This window comes from Rhinolophus sinicus, chromosome 11, assembly GCF_057876585.1.
Source record: "Rhinolophus sinicus isolate RSI-liver-muscle chromosome 11, RSI-T2T, whole genome shotgun sequence".
Classification (NCBI taxonomy): Eukaryota; Metazoa; Chordata; class Mammalia; order Chiroptera; family Rhinolophidae; genus Rhinolophus; species Rhinolophus sinicus.
In genome coordinates, this window is record NC_142511.1 from 12,603,622 (window position 1) to 12,624,278 (window position 20,657).

The 20,657-nt window shown below is 40.0% G+C and overlaps 1 protein-coding gene across 2 annotated transcripts in view; it reads left to right on the forward strand.

Moving 5' to 3' along the window:
• Positions 1-20,657, forward strand: part of RGL1 (ral guanine nucleotide dissociation stimulator like 1) — a 211,255-nt gene that overhangs the window by 45,459 nt on the left and 145,139 nt on the right. For both annotated transcript variants that reach the window (XM_019738703.3, XM_019738870.3), the window contains exon 2: positions 17,921-18,084. In XM_019738703.3, coding sequence (XP_019594262.3) covers positions 17,953-18,084 — 132 coding nt within the window. In that variant the 5' untranslated portion in view covers positions 17,921-17,952. The remainder of the gene's footprint in view (positions 1-17,920; positions 18,085-20,657) is intronic.

The window sequence follows — 20,657 nt, forward strand, 5'->3', positions numbered from 1 at the left end:
ATCTAGGATGTATGAGTGGCAAACAGCTTGTCAAAATTCTTCGAGGGTACATGAGCAAAGAACTTTTGAGACTTCTGTGTAGCGGCTTAGAATATTGGCTTTGAGTTAGGCCGGTGGGGTGGGGATCCTGGCTCCACCGTTACTGGTTGTGTAACGAAGAGTCAATTCTGTGAGCTACAGTCTCTGCATCTATAAAACAGTACCTTACACAGAGGAAAATTCGAAGATTAAGTGAGATAATGCATATAGAGAGCTTACCTCAGAATAAGGACCCAGCAAATATTATCTGTGTTATCAATATTGCAGCTTTACTCTCAACTGTATAGGGCCACTCTGACTGTGTCATCTCTCCTGTGGTTGCAGAGCAAGCCGAGAGATACACTGTCAAGTCCAGATAGCACCTAGAGGCCAATCCCCTGTTCCTGGAGTTCTTTCCTCATGGCTTCTTCATGTGTCACAACAATCCAGTATAAGTTATGATTTTCCCTGTCAAGCTGATGTGGACGCTGATGTCCAAAGGGGTGAAGAACATGTCCAAGGTCACCCAGCTAGAGGAGTTAGAGCTGGCAATCGATGGAGCTGCAACGACAACTCAGGTCTTTCTAATTCTGAAGCATATTCTTGTATCAGTCTGCCTTTGTGTAATATGTGCTTCTCTTCTCTACCCCGAACTCTGAGGGCAAAGACCGTATTGGGGTCTTTGCAGATGGGAATAATCGTAATGTTTCTATTCCAAATGCTAGTGGTCCTGGCGAATAGTTAGCTTTCATTGTTTGACAGGCTAAGCGGAGAGGATGTTGAGATGCTCTCGGAGAAGGCCCGCACCTCTGCCGGTCTTGCTCTGACTACACGTGGCCTCTTCTCTTTGTAGGCGAGGGGAGAGGTCTTGCTGAGGACATCAGAGATTTTTCTTCTCTCTCCTTCTCTCCAGTGCACGCGTATCCCTTTCTAGAGTGTAGTGAGATACAGTCATGGGGAGAGTGGCCTCTCCCTGAGGAGAAGCTGAGGGCTTTATCTCCCGGTGTGGGCTTTGTTTGTTTGTTTATTTATTTAAGGCCATAGTGGCTTTATGTGACACACCTGGGGTTTACAGCGGAGAAGTGAATGTTTGCAAAGGACAGGAAAGCTCAGAAGCAAGTTCACGTGATCTGGTGGGGTGAAGAGAAGAGACGCTGAATGAAGGTAGCAGTAGAAGAAGAGAGAATTTAGAATTACCTGAGGGAAGGGATGAGACACAAAACTGGAAGATGAGTGCAAAGCATGGTAGGAAAATTAGCCTTAAAAAAATAGAGTCTGCCAAAAGCAAAAGGAAGGATTCATGAAGATATATAGCAGAAGGAAAAATGTGAAATGAAGTAAGGGAAAAATACAGCTGATAAATCACCAGGGAGATAGAGCAAGGCCCTTAAAAATCATTAATAAAAGTTCAATGCCAAAATGTGAGAGTAAAAAAAGTACTTGCCAGGACAGAGCTTCAAACACAAGCTTTGTTGCCATTCTTTTATTTAGTTCCTCTGGCCCCCAAACCATACAGTCCTCTGTAAGAACTGACCCCGAGATCCTGCCAACATGCCAAGGTCTGCATCTGTGGGCTGCCCCCTCCTGGCAAAGGATGGATTTGCTTAAGTTGTCCATTTCCCCTGTCATACTACTGACTCATACATATAACAAGTGTTTAATGGGCAATCTCCCTTTATTCATTTGAAGGCCCTTTGAGTCAGGGACTATGGCTGTTTTGCTCGTGTAATAGTCCTGGTACCTAACGTGTGGAGAATGTTGAATAGGAAGGGAGTAGGAATTTATGTGAAGATACCAGGTAAGAGGCAGTTGTGGTGAGTTAACTGTGACCTACTTTAGGGAGTTGGAAGCTACAGTATAAGAAAAGTGTCTATTTGAGACTTTTAAGAGATGTGTTGCGATGACAGCACAGGACTCAGTGATTGGTTGGATGTAGGCGCTAAGCGAGGTGGAGGTGTCAAGGATGAACTGGACAGAGCTCTGGATGGTCGATGGTGTGAGAGACTGTAGTAGAGAGACTGGAGGTGGAGGAAGGTTAGGAGGGAGATAAAAAACCTGAAATACCCAAGTGGAGAGGCTGAGTTGTCAGTAAGGTATATGGAGAACAAAGCTGGAGGTGTTATGCTCTATGATTTCAAACTATGTTATAAAGCTATAGTTATAAAAACAGTATGGGTTCAGAATAAAAACAGACACATAGATCAATGGAACAGAATAGAGAGCCCAGAAAGAAACCCACACATATATGGTCAATTCATTTACAACAAAGGAGCCAAGAATATACAGTGGGGAAAGGACAGTCTCTTCATTGAATGGTGCTGGGAAAACTGAACAGCCACATGCAAATAAAGGAAACTGGACCACCAGCTTACACCATACACAAAAATGAACTAAAAATGGATGAAAGACTTGAATGTAAGACCTGAAACCGAAAACTCCTAGAAGAAAACGTAGGCAATAAGCAACTTGATATTACTCTTGGCAATATTAGTCAAAGCAAATACAAACAAGTGGGACTACATCAAACTAAAAAGCTTCTGTACAGGCAAAGGAAACTGTCAACAAAATGAAAAGGCAACCTACTGATGGGAGAAAAGATTTGCAAATCATATATCTGATAATTATGTATAATTTTATATATAAAATATGCAATATTTATATATTACATATTTGTATTATATGTAAATTATATGTAATACATAATTACATATGTTTATATGGAATTATTTTTCACAATAAGTTACATATATATACATTTTTATAAGTATGTATAACTTACATCATTATATATAATTTATATAATATGTGAAATAATATACAAAGAACTTATGCAACTCAATAGTGAAAAAACAAACAATATGATTAAAAAATGGGCGGAGGATCTAAATAGCCATTTTCCCAAAGAAGACATACAGATGGCCAATAGGTACATGAAAAGATACTCAACGTCATCCTCAGGGAAATGCAATCAATACTATTTCGTACCTCTTAGAATGACTATTATCAAAAAAACAAGAGATAAATGTTGGCGAGGATGTGGAGAAAAGGGAACCCCTGATGCACTGTATAGCTTCACCAGTTATACAGAGATTGTATATCCATGAAAAGATGCTCAATGTAATTTATCACTAGGGAAATGAAAATTAAAACCACAGTGTGATATCACTACGCATCCATTGGAGCATTAGAGTGGGTACAATTAAAATGACTAACAGTACCAACTGTCGGTGAGGATATGATGGAACTGGAACTCTCATACACCCCTGATGGGAATGTAAAATTTTACAGCTATTTGGAAAGAGTTTTGGCAGTTTCTCATAAAGTTAAACATACTTACCACATGATAAGCAATTCCACCATTAGGTATTTATCTAAGAGAAGTGAAGGCATATGTCCACATAAAAGAGTTGTACACAGCTATTCCTCTCACCTTCACTTAAAGTAACCCCAACTGGGAACAACACAAATGTCCACCAACAGGTGAATGTATAAATTAAATATTTAACGATGGAATACTGTTCAGCAATAAATACGAATGAACTTAGATACCAACAAAATGGATTTATCTCAAAATAAGTATGGGTTACTTATATAAATTTTTATAAGTGTATATAACTTACATAATTATATATAATTTATATAATATGTGCAATAACATATTTCACATATTATATAAATTATATAATGTAAGTGTATATAACTTACATAAATTATATAATTTATATAATATGTGAAATATATATTAGGCTCCTGATGGGTTAAGAGAATTCAGACAACAAGGTGTAGATAATGTGTGATAGTCTATGACATGAAACTAGAAAAGTGTACCATGTATTTACAGAAAGCAGGTCCGTGGTTGCCTGGGTACAGTAACAGGGTGAGATCCACTAGGAGGAAAAAGAAATGATGTTTTGGGACGATGAAAATGTTCTATACTTTGATTGTAGTGTTGACGTCCTGGGTGTATACATTTGTCAAAAGTAATAGAATATGCCCTTAACGTGAGATACGTAAATGATACGTCATTAAAATCGTCCTTGTGTGTGGTAGTTGCTCTAGTTTTGAGGGCAAAGTTTTGGAGTCAAGTATAGGGAAATTTTATAAAGGTGTCGACAATTTCCCACAGTGTGAGAGGCCTCTTCTGTATTGAACACTGTGTTCAACTTTCCTGTGACTTGCGTGCATATTTAAGCTGTGATGAGCATGGTGAGCTGAGGAATGAAAGTAAGTGATGAGGAGGACAGAAGATTTGTAAATTTATTCATTCAACAAATATTTATTGAGTACCTCCTGTGTGCCAGCATGTGCTAGGTAGCTAACATGTCGAGGGGAGTACAAATGGTCCTTGCCCTCTAAGAGCTCTCAGCCTTCTAGGATGCAAACGAAAGTGCAGTATTATAAATACCTTGATAGAGGTATAAACAACTTACACCTGGAGGGCAATTGACACTCCCTGACGCGTTTGGGATGGAGGGAGTGACATTTGCATTGGCTTTACGTTTGATGCCCAGTGGTTAAAATCGTATACCAGACAGATACAGATTGCAATCTGGGCTCTGTGCTTCCTCTCTGTGTCAAGTGAGAATTGAAATAGAGTGAAATTGAGTGCTATGAGATAATGTATCACAGCATCAGGCATGTATATGCTCAATAAGTGAAAGCTGTTATATTAGGGAAGATACTGACAAAGCTGCTGTAACAAAGAGAAGGGAAGGGAAGAAGAGTCTTCTGAGTAGAAGTGACTCCATAAACCCAGGCATGGAAGGGGACTGTCTGGAGTACGGTGAGCAGTTCAGCAATGTGAGAGAGTAGAGGAACTGGAGTAGAGCGGAGGGGAAATGTGACTCAAAGGTTAGGATACAGCCGGATCAGATGCACTTTATTGAGAACCTTGAACTGTATCCTGTGGTGGTGTTCCTGTTGTAGGTTCCTACGCAAGGCAGTTTCCTAAAAAGAAAGGTTTTTAGGAAAACTACTATAGTGACAGTCTGGGGGATGAGTAGAGAGAGACAAGGCCGGAGTCTAGTAACCTGGCTATTGCAGCAGTGCCGCCTAAAGATAATGAAAGTACATATCCAGGTAGAGACTGGACTCTGGAGAAGGCTCTGACCTGAGATGCTTCAGAAGGAATCAATAGGACTTGGTGACCCTGTGGGTAAGGGTCTTAGTGACAGGGAGCGGTTGAGGATGACTCTGAGATTGCCAGCTTGGATATCTGGGTGGATGGGATGTATCGCCATGAGTAGAGACAGGAAATAGATGAGGAAGAGAAGGTTTCGGTAGTGAGTTAAAAGGTATGGAAATGGAAGCTTTCTTTCTGGAAGGCAGTGACCTTGAAAGTGTTTTGGGGGCGCACTGCTTTCAGTACAGTTTTTTTGGGTAGCCAATCTACCGTGTTTCCCCCAAAATAAGACATAGCCGGGCAATCAGCTGTAATGCGTCTTTTGGAGCAAAAACTAATATAAGACCCGGTCTTACGTTATCTAAGACCGGGTCTTATATTATAGTAAAATAAGACGGGGTCTTATATTTTAATTTTTGCTCCAAAAGATGCATTAGAGCTGATTGTCCGGCTAGGTCTTATTTGGGGGGAAGCGCGGTATATACAATTATTTATAAATTGTATACGTGCACTATTACCCTAACATTTATGTGCATTGTAAAACATCTACAAAATAGAAAAAGAAGATGAGCTAGACATAGAAATCAAAGTTGTAATTTTTTTTCTGCTCACCAGTACATAGTGTTGGGTACCAAGCAGGGCGGGGGCACCCCACTTGCGACTCCCTGGGGTATGACAGCAGTTGTCAGGCCTGCCTGCAAGATGTGGAGTAAAGGGATAGTGGGCGGAGCCTCTTCACCTTGGGGAAATCTCCCTGAGCCTTCTGGCCTTCTCCTTCTTCTTTCTTTTTAGATTTTATTGTTGTTGTTTCCTGGAAGTTCTGACGCATGATGAGCAATATTTGTGAAACTTCCTTAACATCTGTGGTGCCTTGCCGTAGAAGGTCATTATAGTTCACATGAAGCAAGATTGAACTATTTTGGCACCGACTTTGGTTGTGATACAAAGCAGCCCCCACCCCTTCCTAAAAACTGGCTGAGACCGAGAGACAGGGGTTCTCTGCTAGCCGTCCGAAGCTGGACCCAGAGGAAAGTCTGGCCCAGGGAAGAGGATCACCAAGGAGTTCAGCTCATTTCGTGCTTCTCCGCTCCAAGCTAATGATGGGAAAAAGGAGAGTGGCTTAGATTGGCTCAGTGGCTCAAACTGAAGCGCCAGAGACTTACATGTAAAATTGATGTCACTGCTAATGTGTTGCTTGAGTGTATCCAAAGTCCTGCTTTTCTGTTTCAATTTCCTTTTTGGTTATGTGAGACCAGCTATGACAGCCTGTTATACATGGAAAGCTAGTGTTGCCAGATTTTAATTTGGAGAATACTGAATTTATTTTTGACTAATTGGTCCAGTAGGAACTGGAGTAGAATCTAAACAACTTTGGAGGTCTGTGGCGAGAGGAAACAGAGAGGGAGAGAGATTTAATCAACCTTCACCCAGGCAGCCTGTTGACAGATTTCTAGGCTGACTTAATCAGCGCACTAGGTAAGACCGCAACGTTGTTTGGACCTGATTTCACTGTACTTCATTCTTTTCACAATGTTATACTTATAAAGTAACTAGCTTGAATTCCTTTTAGGGGCACTCAAAATAATAACAAAAATAAAACCCCACACTTTCTTTTTGTCCAAACTGAAGTGGAGAAATGGATGGAGCGCCTAGAAGCTGTGATTCTGACCTTCAGCTTCACTAGTATGTAAATCATTTTTGAGTCCACAGTAAAGTTAACAATTAAAATCTCCCTGGAATCCAGGACCAGTGTCAACCGCAGTCACATTGGAGCGATGAACCCGAGACTGTACTCGCTCGAGCTGTAAATCATACACCCATCACCCTCGAGAGCAGCGGCAAAGGGGAGAATCAGTGAGCGCTGTAATAGGTTCCATGTGCTCTTTTAAAGAAAGTCTTAAAAAATAATTAGACTTACAGATCACCAGACTTTTGCAGCAAAATTTTACATATGTGAGTAAGACGTGAAAGGACTGACAATGTCAATTTTTTGCTTCTGTTTTCTGCTGTGGTTTAAAAATAGTGGAATAATTGTTTGTTTAGCTCCGGGAGGACAGAGCTGGGGGAAGCGAGATAGGCACCAGAGAATGTGAAGGAGCTGGCAGAGTGGAGCAGGAGGGAGGTAGGAAGAAGCTGACTCTCAGCTTTGGTAGATAAGGAAACACAGATAAAGAAACACACATTTCAGATAACCTTGTTGGCCTTTCCCTTGCTACTTGAGTGCCAAGAGTTAGCATTTCTCTTTAAGCCTTAAAGGTACAAAGCCAAAAAATCAACGTGGCCACAATTCAGTGAAAAATGTGACAGGTCATGACAGAATGGAAAGGGAAGCTTTGCTGGACTCAGACAGATCTGTTTTCAAATTAGCATTCTGCTGTGTGACCTTGGGCAATTTACTTAACTTCTCTGAGCTTCAGTGTCATTTGATTGGGAAATGAACACCTCCCAGAGTTCTCCATGGAATGCACTTGTGCATATCTCTCTTCTAACACTTATCCTATCATTTTGAAATGTACCTGTGAAATGTACCCTATCATTTTGAAATAGATCCTTTTCTTCATATGACTGTGGTCATCCTGGTGATTTGGATTAAGGACTGCCAGCATGTAGGCCAATTAGAGGAAGGCACATGCTTATTTGTTTTTATGTCTCCCTGCCTCATACACACCTGGCACAATGATCAGGCTACAGGTAAGTAAAATGTTCGGGATTTCCCTTTCCCTCCTGTACATAGCACGATTCTGGGCCAGGCTTCGGCAACCTGTCATGTCCCTGGAAGTTTGCCATCTTGTAGCAGTAAGTCAGACTGGCCCACTGGCCCCCTCAGCTAGGAAGTCAGGAATGCTAAATTGTATACGTGCATAATTGCTATTGTGCTAAGACGTCCGACTCCAAAACACAGTCTCATTCAGTTTCTACTTTGGTTTATTGCCAATAGCAAGATCAAGCTGGGGCAATGAAAAAAAAATGGAGAAAGTGGAAAGTCCTGTAAAAGTTTAAGGAAAAATAGAAGAAAGAGAAAAGAAACTATAACCCAGTTGGAATAAAATGGTGGCACAAAATGAAATGAGCCTATTTCCCTGCAGACACACGCTGCAGTGGATTTCATACTGACTGTGAAACTAAAACCGACACCTAACCGAGTACTGAAGCTTCAGGTTCCATCCACCCCTCATTTGTTGGTGTCAGAACTGAGACACTTCACAAATTTGGCTATCAAGTGCTGTATGTCTGTGGCAAAAGGGCAAATGAAATGGGCCATTAGACCACAGCCACATCTGTTAAAACTCTAACCCTTAACCTTAGTGAAAACATAATCTGGGATCAAACATAGAAATCCTGCAGATGTACACGAGTTATTTAACACACACTTTGAAAAGACTATGGTGGTTGGCTGCTGCTATTCTGAAGGCCTGATGAGAAATCCAGGCTTGGTCCTACTAGGAATATTTGTAATTTTAAAGAAAAAGTAGGTTCTAATTCAGTAAATATTTAAACTATCCCAGTGAGGTTCTCCCCACAGGCTGAGTTGAAAACAGTCCTGACTCTGTTACTATGCAAAGCAGTTTTCAAATGTGTTTTGGAAACCTGTTTGAGATTTGAGAATAGAATTTGGTTTTCAGGTGCCTCATTTAGTCTTCACATCTTTTGGTTCAACTCCAAAATAATGTGAAGGTTCTATCCTTAATGGACTCTGGAGGGTAAATTCAATAGCTGCCTCCCATCCAATATACACATGAATGCAGGATGTATTCTCTATGGTATATACCCTGCAGAGCTTGACATGAGAGAAGAAAATGAATGACATTAAAAAGAAAGACGTTGGAGTGTCCTTGTAGAATACACTAAAAGGCTGTTTGAGACAGTTGAAAATACTGAAAATCATTGCAAATAGTGATTGCATCTTTTCCAATATATGTGGAGCATGGGCAACATACCTGCACTTACTGATGAAAATGTCACTATGCTGTAGCAAGCTCGAGCCTTTGGGAGGGTTGTTAGGATTCTGTAAGAGATAGCTTTTGTGTTTGTTCTGGGCACACAGGTCTCTAGGGGATAAGCCCATGAGATCTATACAAGAGTCAGTCAGGGAGAAGCATCTCTAGTGGTTTCTGCTTGATTTCATTGTCTCTTAGTGCTCCTGTGTTCATCGGGGCCACTGAGTTCTTGATCCCACACGGGGTGGGTTTGCCATGTTATATCGCCGGTGCACATCAGAAAAGCTGAGAAGAAAGTAAAACATGTGAACTAGTGGTAGAGCTCCCCCTAACCCAAGGCAACACAGATCCCTCCCTCACCCTTGCTGGATGAATACTGGACCCATTCCTTTGACCCTAGCACCACTCATGGACATTTATTCCTATCTCAGGGGTCAAGATCAGGGAAGGAACAACATAATTAGATGGAAATGAAGATGCTGCTTTGAATATAAAGCTTCCTGGGTCTAGCTGGTGCAGCAAATTGGTATCTGGGTGTTCAGCAGTACCAACTAAATTTAATCATTACTGTGTGAAACTAGCCAGAGTCCTCCTTCTGGAGCATGATGTTATCTGAGCTAATGGAAGGAATTATAATTAAGAATGCATGGTCTACGTAGAAATCATGGTTTCCTTGTTGATTAGACACCAAGAAGAGAGGATAAAGGTTGACCTTGCGCCAGCTCGCCATACGTGCCTCTCCCAGAAGTGTTTTTTTGAAAGAGGTTCCCCCCAGGGGGACCTGCCATTATCCTCTGGTCTAGTAGAGTGACTGTAATTAAATAGATTAGACTTCTGTTTTTGGTGAAGTAAAAGACTGAGAACAGACTGCTCTTTAACCTGACATGTGGAAAGGCCAATCTATTTGGAAGTTAGTTAAAAACTATTTTGTGTGTTAATTGATCAACTCAACAGATTTCCCGCACCTAACATTTTTAGATTTGTGCATTTCTCCCATGAGAAGCCCACCTCTGAATCCTTTCCAGAGCTCAGATTCATTGGGATTTTTCAACATTGACATGCTGCCATTTTGTAAGTGGGACACCGACTATTCTCACAGAGCGATGTAGTGTAGTGGTGAGGGCATAACTCTGGGGTCAGGGTGGCTTGAGAGACACTCCAGGGCTTGTTCCTTAATGTCTCTCCATCAGAGCTTTTCCTTGAGCCTGGCATAGGTGAACGCTGAATTCACTGTGGTGGGCGGGGCCATGGTATCGATGCTCTTACTGTTGGGATCTAAAGGATGGTTCGGACCTGAGTCAGCTCTACTTTCTTCAACTTGAAGATCAAAATTAGCCTGTGACTACTGAAGTGAGTGATGCTCCCCTCATCGTTGTTGCATTTTGCCTTCATTCAGCCAGTGAGAGCTGGAATCCGCAGAATTGTGAAGCATTTGAGTCTGGGACAGTCATGTGATTTACAGTTCCATCTCATATTAAGCTTTCGAGCGACACAATCGCTGAGCTTTTTATTGTCATAAAAATGCAGGCTGTAAAAAATTCAGTCCCTTAGCATTCTGGCTCTCAGAACGCTGAAGGATGCTTTGTGATCTCAGCCCCTAATCTGTTGAGGTATCCTCTCCCTCCCTCATGTCTGTTTTGCAGATTTGTCTCCAGACAGCCTGGGCTGAATCGAGACGAGGAAGGGTGCCCAGCTGCTTTCCTTGTGTTGGCTCTGTGCTGATCAGAAATTGCTGAGCAAAGAGCAGCATTTCTCCAGGGAGGTTCACAAGGGTAGTACAAACCCAGTCTGGGCTTTTTTTTTTTTTTTTTTTGAATTATTATTAAAAACTTCTGCCAAATACTATCAGTGAGGAGGGAAAAGTACATAAAGTCTGAAGTGCAGTTGGACCAGCCTTTAAAAAATACCAACTTGAGTGAAGCAGAAACGCCTTGCACTTCTTTAAGTTTCTACATTTAACAGGAGACAGTTGCACTTAGAAAAAGTCACTTCTGACTCCACAGACTCTATTGTGCAACCTTGCTCAGTACTGAGTGACACAGTACATAATTAAAATTCCTTTCAAAATGGTTGCCCAATGATTGACATTTGTTCCAAAATACATCGTAATGGCAAATGCTTCATCTCTTATTCCAGTGAAGTGTGTGTGTGTGTGTGTGTGTGTGTGTGTGTGTGTGTGTGTGTTTTAATGGAAAGAAAATATTTTTTTTTTAAGAAGGTGATTGAGCTTTTTAAAAAACACCGAAGCAACATAATACATTTTGATGTCGAGTCTTGCTCTCAAACAGCAGGCAGTCTAGCAGCGGAGACCAAAGTAAGGTGAGGAGAGCAAACAGCCTAGAATGCTGCTGAGATTCCCAAGAGGAAGAGATAATGAGGGTCTGTTTACTTCCTGATATGTTGACATAGATTGTCACTTTAAATACAGCCGACTTTTAGTATTGCTATGAGATGACACGACGAGCCTCCTTTCCCGGGACAAATGCTACCCAGCGCTAGGGGTCTCTATGCCGTGGCTTCCCCTATGTCTGATGCCTGTCTGTGCCCCAGTCTTTATTTCTGTACAGGAATCCTTTATTCCGGACATCTGCTTCTGTCTCTATTTTCAGAAGGAATATATTGGTGAGGCCACCATGTTGCATCCCCACAACTGGGAAGGCTACATCTTAAGACCTTCATGGATCCCCCAATTTGTAAATACCTCAATAGCAATCATGATTAGAGAAGTCTGCCCCCGAGCCAGGACTAGGGTGATGTGAAGATTGGGGAGCACACCAAACACCAGCAAACTTACAGTTGGTTCCATCTCAGAATCTTGCCTTGTTCCTTGTTCCTGAATGGTCAAAACTCAGATGTTATATCCATGAATGCCAGGCAGTTATTATAATATCATACTGTTTGACTTTTGAATAATGCATAATCTGGGAATAAGTACAATATATGAGGCAGAAATCACAACCTTTCACTGCTTTGTTTAGTAGTGTAAATCCCTCAGCTCTACTGGAAAAATAATTCAGTGCCTATTCGTTTTACTTTCTGCATTAGGGGGGAGGTGAGTGCTTTATTTTATATCTGTAAGCAGGCTCAGCAGTCTTGTAGACTTTCTGTTCACATTAAAGTGGAGGAAATTGAGGCCGAGAAAAGTGAACTGGTTTGCCCAAAGGTTACACAGAGAATTTACTGTAGCCTCATGATTTGACCCCAGTCTTCTGACTGGCATTTCAGTGCTTTTGGTACTCTGCTATTTGGAACCTTTGAGTAAATGCAAAGACTGTTCTTGGTAGATAGACTTTTAGGTGGAAGAGTTCAAGATAATAGGAAGATAAGCATAAATAAACCTGTCTTATCTGGACAGGACCTCAGCTCATTAGGAGGAAGAATGGACATGAGAAAAGGTAGGAGGAAAGAAATGGCAGAAAGACCAGTAATCATGGGAGATACTGGAACAGGGCAATTGCCAGACATTTTCAAGATTAGAAGAAATCTGAGTTGAGTTAAAAAAAAAAAAAATTTCTTCAGGCAGAAGCGAGAGTTTATGTGTGTAAAGGGAATAAAGCAGAGACACTATGTTAGTACATATGATATAGTCTGCAGGGGCAGAAGAAAAGCATGGCCCTAACAGATAAAAATAGCAAACACCAAACCATTCCAGCAAGGTTTTGCATATTAAACACTTTATTCTCTTCCAAAAACATGTAAAGAGAGGGAGGAGAAAAATGATAACAATTTAGAGGGATGTCTTATACATTATTTACTATCATAGGAAGGAAAGTCAAATTCAGTAAAGTACAGATTGATTTATCAAACAAAATCCAGTATGAGTATTGATACAATAAATACAGATTTCAGTGAAATTATGCCCTAGCACTTATTTTGAAAGCTATGTTTCAAAAACACTCATGAGAGTTATGGATAATTTTTATCAAATGACAAGAACAGACACTAGTCATGGCAAATTTTTGTGTTCTTAGATTGTCACTTGATACTTACTGTTTTCACGATTCGCTCCTGAGAACCTGCTCATTTACTCTTGGTGCTTAATGATCGTTCAGGATCATTCGAAGCTGTCACCTGGTTCCTTTGTTGTGACCATAGAAAATATTACGATCGCCAGTCAATGATTATTTTTGAAGGAATGGGGGAAATGCTATTACATACCATACCTATTATACCATAAGCACAGTGTAGAAACTATTTTTAAAAAGAAAATACAGACCTTAAAAACAAATGTTAAAGATATAAATTAATTTATGGAAATGCAGACTTTCTGATTGATAATAGTCATGTAATGTTTTGATTATAGAATCATAATCATAAGTTATTATGTTCACCAATTTCTGTTATCAATTTCTTGTAAGACAGCTAGGCTTTATAAATATTGATTAGAATGGTTTTTGGATTTAACCTAACTTAAAAAAGTATTAATAAAAAACCCTTCAGCTTTGGTGGGAATGTTGGGGCTCTAGGACTTGAAGGCAAAATGACCTTAAAAACCCTTACATGGCCATGTCCCTTATCTACAGATTGTTTCTCAGTGTCAAGCAGAAGCATCTGTCTTCCTGGTTTTTGTTTTGCTTCTCTGTTTCATGCAGTAGAGACAGTGGATAATCACAACCCCTTTACAAGTCGAAAAAACAGTTCTCGAGCAAATTTCTTTTTAAATTTTTGAGCAAAATTTTGCTTTTATATTCTCTGATCAGATATTTGCCTTTAGATACATACAGCTTCCTTTCTCTACCCCACTTCCAACTTAAGGCTGACCTCATCATCCAGTGGTTTAAAAAAAGATTCTGCTTTGGGTATCAGCTGTTTTAGGATGACAGTTCTTCAAGACTGATTTCCAAAAGAGCTCATAAGGCTTATGATATTTTAGGCCAATTATTAAATAGAATTGAAGGTTCTGCCTTTTAGATTTACAATGCTATCATCTTCTTTGTTGAATGAACTGATATCAGTAGTATTTGCATAGAAGTTGGCTTGTGAGCTTGACTGTGTGTTTTAAGAAAAAAGTTAGTAGTTCAATTCTAAGACCCGCAGCGTATCAGAGGTGGAGAAGGTCTACATATGCCTTCTGTTTTAATTCTAACACAAAATGGCTCCACTGTGTAGAGTGCTAACTCTTTTTAGGAAAATAGATAGGAAATGTACAACGTATGAATTGTTTAAAGAAGATATGGAGTGGAACTTTCGATCTGAAGAGGAAAAACAAAGGTGGGTCAGCAGCAGGGTTGGCTATATTACATGTGAAGCCCAGAGCAAAATGAAAATGCAGAGCTGTTTGTTCAAATAGTAAGTATTTCAAGACACTGAACACAGAGCAATCAACCAAGCATGGGACCCTTCTGAGCCCAGGGTTCTGTGTGACCAGGTGATGCTCATAGAGCCAGCCCTGGTCAGAAGTTGGGATTGGAGTGAACAGAAAAAGGAATCATCTATTTTTCCATGTTTCCCTCCCTCTTTCTATCCCACTCTTAACTATGTAGTCATCAGAGGTGACCCTCTCTCAAGGGGGCATGGTTGTGCCAGTTAGCTGACATACTGACACCTTAACTCTGTCCATGGGGAGGGGGATGAGAGGGAGGTCCCATTACACCAGTGATGGGGGAAGGGGTTGAAGGGCTTCTGAACTGACATAGGAGAGAGAGCATGAACTTGGAAACTCCACAGCTTTCTAGCAGTGTAATTAAAGTTACTTACCCTCTCTGAATTGACTCTTTCATTGCTGTAACATGGTGATACCTACCTTGCAGGGTTACGGTCTGGATTCAAGATCCTGTGGAAAATACATAACACCGTGGCCTATGGACAGTGGGAGCTCACTATTGCATATGTGTTTGTTTGTTTGTTAGCTTTTTTTCTGTGAATGAGGGGATGTCCTGAGTGAGGATGGGTGAAAAGTCCTGAAGTCTCAGAGAGGGTGGAGGAGTCTTGAAGAGCCTCATAAGCGCTGGCTGCCTCTGCATCCATCCTTAGTTCCCAAGTGCTTTGGAATGGTTTAAAACTCGGAACTGCATCTTCTTCCCAAACAGGGGAAGGAGCAGTCTGTGGGAAGTCAGTACACAGTAGAGTTCAGTCTCCGACGCTAAAAATTTGCCATCTTTCACCCACATTGCGGAGATGGGGAAGCAGCTGTGGGCAGACACTAGAATAAGAGCCGTGGGGTCACTAGGATACATTAGGCTTAACGATACCACATCGTTCCCCCTGAGATTTTGTAGTCTATTGTATCCTGTGATGTTTCCATGATCTACAAAAGATACAGCCAAAACCACTTCATGTAATTTTTCCACTTTGTTTTGATTTATTATTTGTTGTTTACAGTATTATCTCCAATAACAACAATGGAATTTCCTTCCCTACTAATCTGGCCTGTTTCCATTTTGCCTGTTTATTTTCATTTCTTTTTTTGGGGGAGTTGGGGGGGGGCTGAAACTCCACATGACTCTGCTCTGTTTATTTCCTTGCATGTGTGTGTCAGCATCATTTATTAGCATGTCCGCTCAGAAGAACTTTGTTCATTAATTATAAAGGTTCTGTTTCCTAGTTCCTGGTGGGAGTGTATTCGGTGCTCTGGGTTTCTTAGTGCTGTAAAGTGGTGTTGATTAGCAGTTTTTCCATCACTGTTCTCTGCAAGCAGATGGCTTGTTCTCCATGACTTACAGATGAAATGTGAGGCAGGGAAGTAACTCCGCAGCAGAAGACCCTTTTCTCAAATCCTCTGACTTACCACACCTGCCTGGCATATCCATGCCGACTTCCATTTACTTTGATTCAGGCCGTAGGTTATGTGAGCACGAGACCTGCTTTTTGCAGACATGCTCAATTCCTTGAAGACTTTTCCATGAAAACTAGTCTGTTGTTAACTAATGAGCAGTTAGAACTTCCAGTATTAGCTGCTTGAGAGTACATGATGAATGCTAGACTTGGCCCTTTTTTATAAAGAGCTCGCAGCCCACTAAATCAATAAAAAAAGTTGAAGAGAAGAGGTACTGACTTTTACATCTATTATTTGAATATATTAGGTCTGTGGCTGCATTTTCACCACATTCTCATAATTTACTGAATTAACCAATTCATCGAACCTTTGTTTAGTCCTTATTCTGTATATGACACAATGACTAGTGTCAAGATGCTTAAAAGACGTGAAGGTGGAAAGAGTTGAAAGCAAATAAATATAATAAAGTGTATATATAAATAAATATACTAGGTGGCATGATAGAAATCTGGCCAAGGTATGTAGAGAGATTAACACAGGTGTCACAAAGGACAAAGGTACTGACATATTTGAGATCCATAAGTCCTTTCAAACGGCAGAAACAGAGTGGCTGAGAAGCAGCAGGGCATGCTGGGAGGAGGGAGTGGAGGGACCCAGACAGAAGTGGCTTTGGATGCCACTTTATGGAGTTTGGATGTTATCCTCTGGGAAAAGTTCCAGGTAGGTGGAACATCATTACCAGATTTATTTTTTCGAATTACCCTGAGAAGGAGAGATTCAGGGGGACTTGAATGGAGGTGAGGCAATTCCTTCGGATAGTATGGTTCTGAGCAGGTGTGATATGATTCTCAACAAGCCAGTGGCAGATGGAACGATATCAAGCAAGTAGACTTTCAAGAGTAGGTGTCAGTTTTTACATAGTGTCTTTACAGCAGCTGCTGATGAAACCAGGGCCCAGGAAAGGAACGCAGCCAATAAACACCGAAGGGCATCTTCCTCTGTGCTTCCATTGCAGTTAGGAAACACGATTATTGGGCATTTCACATGCTGTACTGTAATACACTGTACTGTGGGTCGTGTTTACAGCCCTTTCTGCCCTGAGACACTAAGCTGCTTAAGGTTAAGAACCAAACTACTGAATTATTTGTGTGTGCCCAGCATGGAGCCTCGCATGAACAAGTGCTCAATAGATTTTTTTCATTAGTTTCAGCTGCACAAAACAATGTAATAGCTAGACATTTACACCCCTCACCAAGGGATAACCCCCCTTCCCCAATCTACTACCCCTCTGACATCATATATAGCTGTTACAATACCATCGACTCTATTTCCTAGGCTGTACTCCACATCCTGCGACTATGTACATATTAAATTATAGTTGACATTCATTATTATTCAGCTTCAGCTTTCGGTGTACAGCACAGTGGTCAGGCATCTACACCGTCCATGAAGTGGTCTCCCTAATAAGACACGTGTCCATCAGATACCCTACCAAATCTTTACAACATTGTTGATTGTATTCCCCAAACTGTCTTTCGCAGCCCCATGTTTGAAAAGTAAAACTCCTGATGTCACAGCCAGTGCATCTTCCATAGGCAGTACCTGACACGGAAATATGAAAACATCACTCAGGCTTGTCTTACGTCCACCCATTCCCATCTCTCTTCCTGAGGGTGCCAGAGCAAAGTGACAAGGAGATGTAACAGGGAGAGGGTGCTTTTTACTTTACGCTAAAATTTATATCACTTCACCAGTGATCAAAATGGACAGAAGCCTACCTCTAGAAGCCTGTATTAAAATACCAATAATGAATATTTATAATATAAAAGGTGGCCCTAAAAGTTAATGGCTATTGTGATTCTGTCTTCAGTGGTTTCATTTTCCACAAATCAAGCATAATAATTTGCTTCCATATATATATATTTAATATTTATAAAAAAATATATATATATATTTATATATATAATTATTTATTATATATAATTATATATATAATTATATATATAATTATATATATATATAATTTTATATATATATATATATATATATATATATATATATATATATATATATGTATTTATGTTTTGTAATCTTTTAACCTGGATCACACTTTGCTCTTCCACACAGATCCGTAATGCCTCCTGCCTGGCTCTTTCAAGATGGAGGGGAAACCTGTGGGAGAGCCTACTCAAGTGGTGTCTAAACTCAAACTTCCCACCAAGGTGGAAAACACAGGACACTGGCTGGTGGAAGATCATGCTCGACTATGGGAAGTTTTAAAGACAGAGGAGGTAAGACAACTGAATGACCCAGTTGGTGTAGTGATAGATTTTCTTACACTTAAGACTAATTCTTTGTGTAGCCAGCACCACAGGCCAGCTTGGTACATTTGTTATTCAGAGGCCATAGCACAACCATGAGTGGAGAACCATCTTGAAAGAACCAGGAATGTGTCCCTTGGACATTAATAACTCCAGAGTGATTCAGCCAAAGGAGGTAGCACTGACAGCTGGGCCTTAAAATATACAGGTAGACTTACTTTCTCCTTGTAGAATCCTACCCAACCTGAATGGGACATCAAATCATAGTTAGAAAGTTGATCACTAAGGATCAGTCCTAACAAATGGAATTATACAAATTCATTGTTTGACAGCATCAGGCTAAGTATATCAGTTAGGGCTTTTTGGTTGCAAGTAACAAAATGGACTCTGACTGATTCAAGGAAGATGGGAAATTATTGGAGGAGATTGAGAGGCTCACTGAATTGATGAGCAGTTTGGAAAAGTAGGCTTGGAAATAGGACGGGAACCAAGTCAGTAGGAACTGCTCAGTGCAGTACCCCACGCGTAAATTCCAAACTTCTCATCTCCCTCTCCTTATTCTCACATTTCTCTGCTCAGGATGCAAAGCCATGGGAGAGAGGGACTCACTACCAAGCTTAGTCACGTGCCTTTTTTTTCTGTAAAGAGAAAAAGACACTGCCATGAGATATCATTATGTCAAGTCCTCACAGCGCTTGTGTTTGGAGTCCAAATACCACTTTTTTCATTTAACATAGTTTCTAACATTTTTAAAATTCAGCCACTTTAATATGTATAGTAGTAATTCATTAATTTTCACTGTTGAATAATAGACCATGATTTATTTATTCATAATTATGTTGATGGGCATTTCAACTATTTATAGTCCTTTTTGCCATTATGAATAATGATACTATGAACATACTTATACATGTTTTGTGCCCCAGTATAAGAGTATCCCATGTGTATAAGATTTTCTAGGTTAATAGGTGAAATTCTGAATTTCGTATGTGCAAGTTCTGTTTTACAAGTTTTTGCCATATTGTTCTGCAAAGTGGTACCAATTTGTACACTCTCACTAGCAGTGCATGAAGTTTTCCCTGTTCCACATCCTTGCCAACTTCTTAGTTTTTCCAATCTAGTTGGTATAAAATAGAATCTCATTCTTTGCTCATCAATTTTTTTTTGCAACCCAACTCCATCACAGACAATTTTTCTTTTTTGTTTAGAATTTACTTTTCAGAGGCTCTAACTATAGCAAAAGTCTTTCTTTTCTTTTCCTTTTTGTCTGAAAATGCCTTTATTTTGAGACCACTCTTAGAACAATAGTTTACTTGGGTATGCAATTCTACTTTCTTTTAGTACATTGAAAGTATTCCATTGTCCTCTGTCCTCCATTGTTTCTGTTGTAAATTAGCTGAAAGTCTAATTTTATTTCTTTGACTATAACGTCTTTTCTTTCTAAATATTTAGATCTATACATTTTGCTGTTTTGCAGTTTCACTCTTCTGTATTTAGGTGTGAGTTTCTTTTTACTTAAACTCTTGTAATTCATAGGGCTTCCCAAATATATGGGTTGGTGTCTTTCATCAGTCTGGAAACATCTTTGCAATCTTCTTTTCAAATAATTGCTTTAGCTTCCTTTTTCTTCTGCAACTTCAAGAAGATTTATGTTTGCTCTCTTTGCTCATGTCCTTTACATTTTATTTCAGAGTTATTCTCTTTTTTTCTCTCTGTGTTGCATTTTGATTAATTTTAGATGTATCTTCTAATTCACTAATTCTCTCTTCAGTTGTATGTAATCTTCCCTTTAACTCGACCATTAAGTTTTAAATTTCAAATACAGTATTTTTTTACTTCTAGAAGTTCAGTTTTGTTTTTTAAATGTATTTCAGCCATTTTTCTTACTCTTGCTTTCTATTCATATTTTTATTTTTTTAAGACTATCAACTGTGAAGGGTCTGAGGTTTCATGCTAGTTGCAAATTAGCTTGCCACGGTTATATAGATGCTGAAAAAGACATGAGACTCTTGTCTTGGAGACAAAAGATTTTATTGCGCACAGAAAAAGTAGTAGCCAGAGTGTCAGCATGTTTGTTTTGGTTCCTTATGTCTCAGTTTCTACAGGAGTGATGGAGATGGACCTAGATAGCTGCCCACACAAGAGGGGATCGCTGACCTTGGGGAACTTTCCATTTATAGTAGACAGTAAGCAATGCTAGACTTTCTTCCAGTGGGAGATACTACCTTATTCTTTAAGGCTACTTGCTGCAAACATAGGTGTGAAAAATGGTTTGGTGAAGACCAGCCAGGGCCTTGATTTTTTAGCATACAAAGCAAGACACACAGGAACAAGAGAGATTCATGGAGGAGTATTTCTTAACGACATTAAATATATTGTTTTCATACTCTGAGTTGGCAGTTCTAACAGCTATGGGGCTTATTCCACTACCTGTTCTTTCTGTTGGCTCTTGCACATGGTGCTTTGTTTCCTTGTGAGTTTTATGGTTTTTGACCATGGGTCACTTTTCTTGGAATGAAGGGAGTTTTCTCCAGAGAGAATTT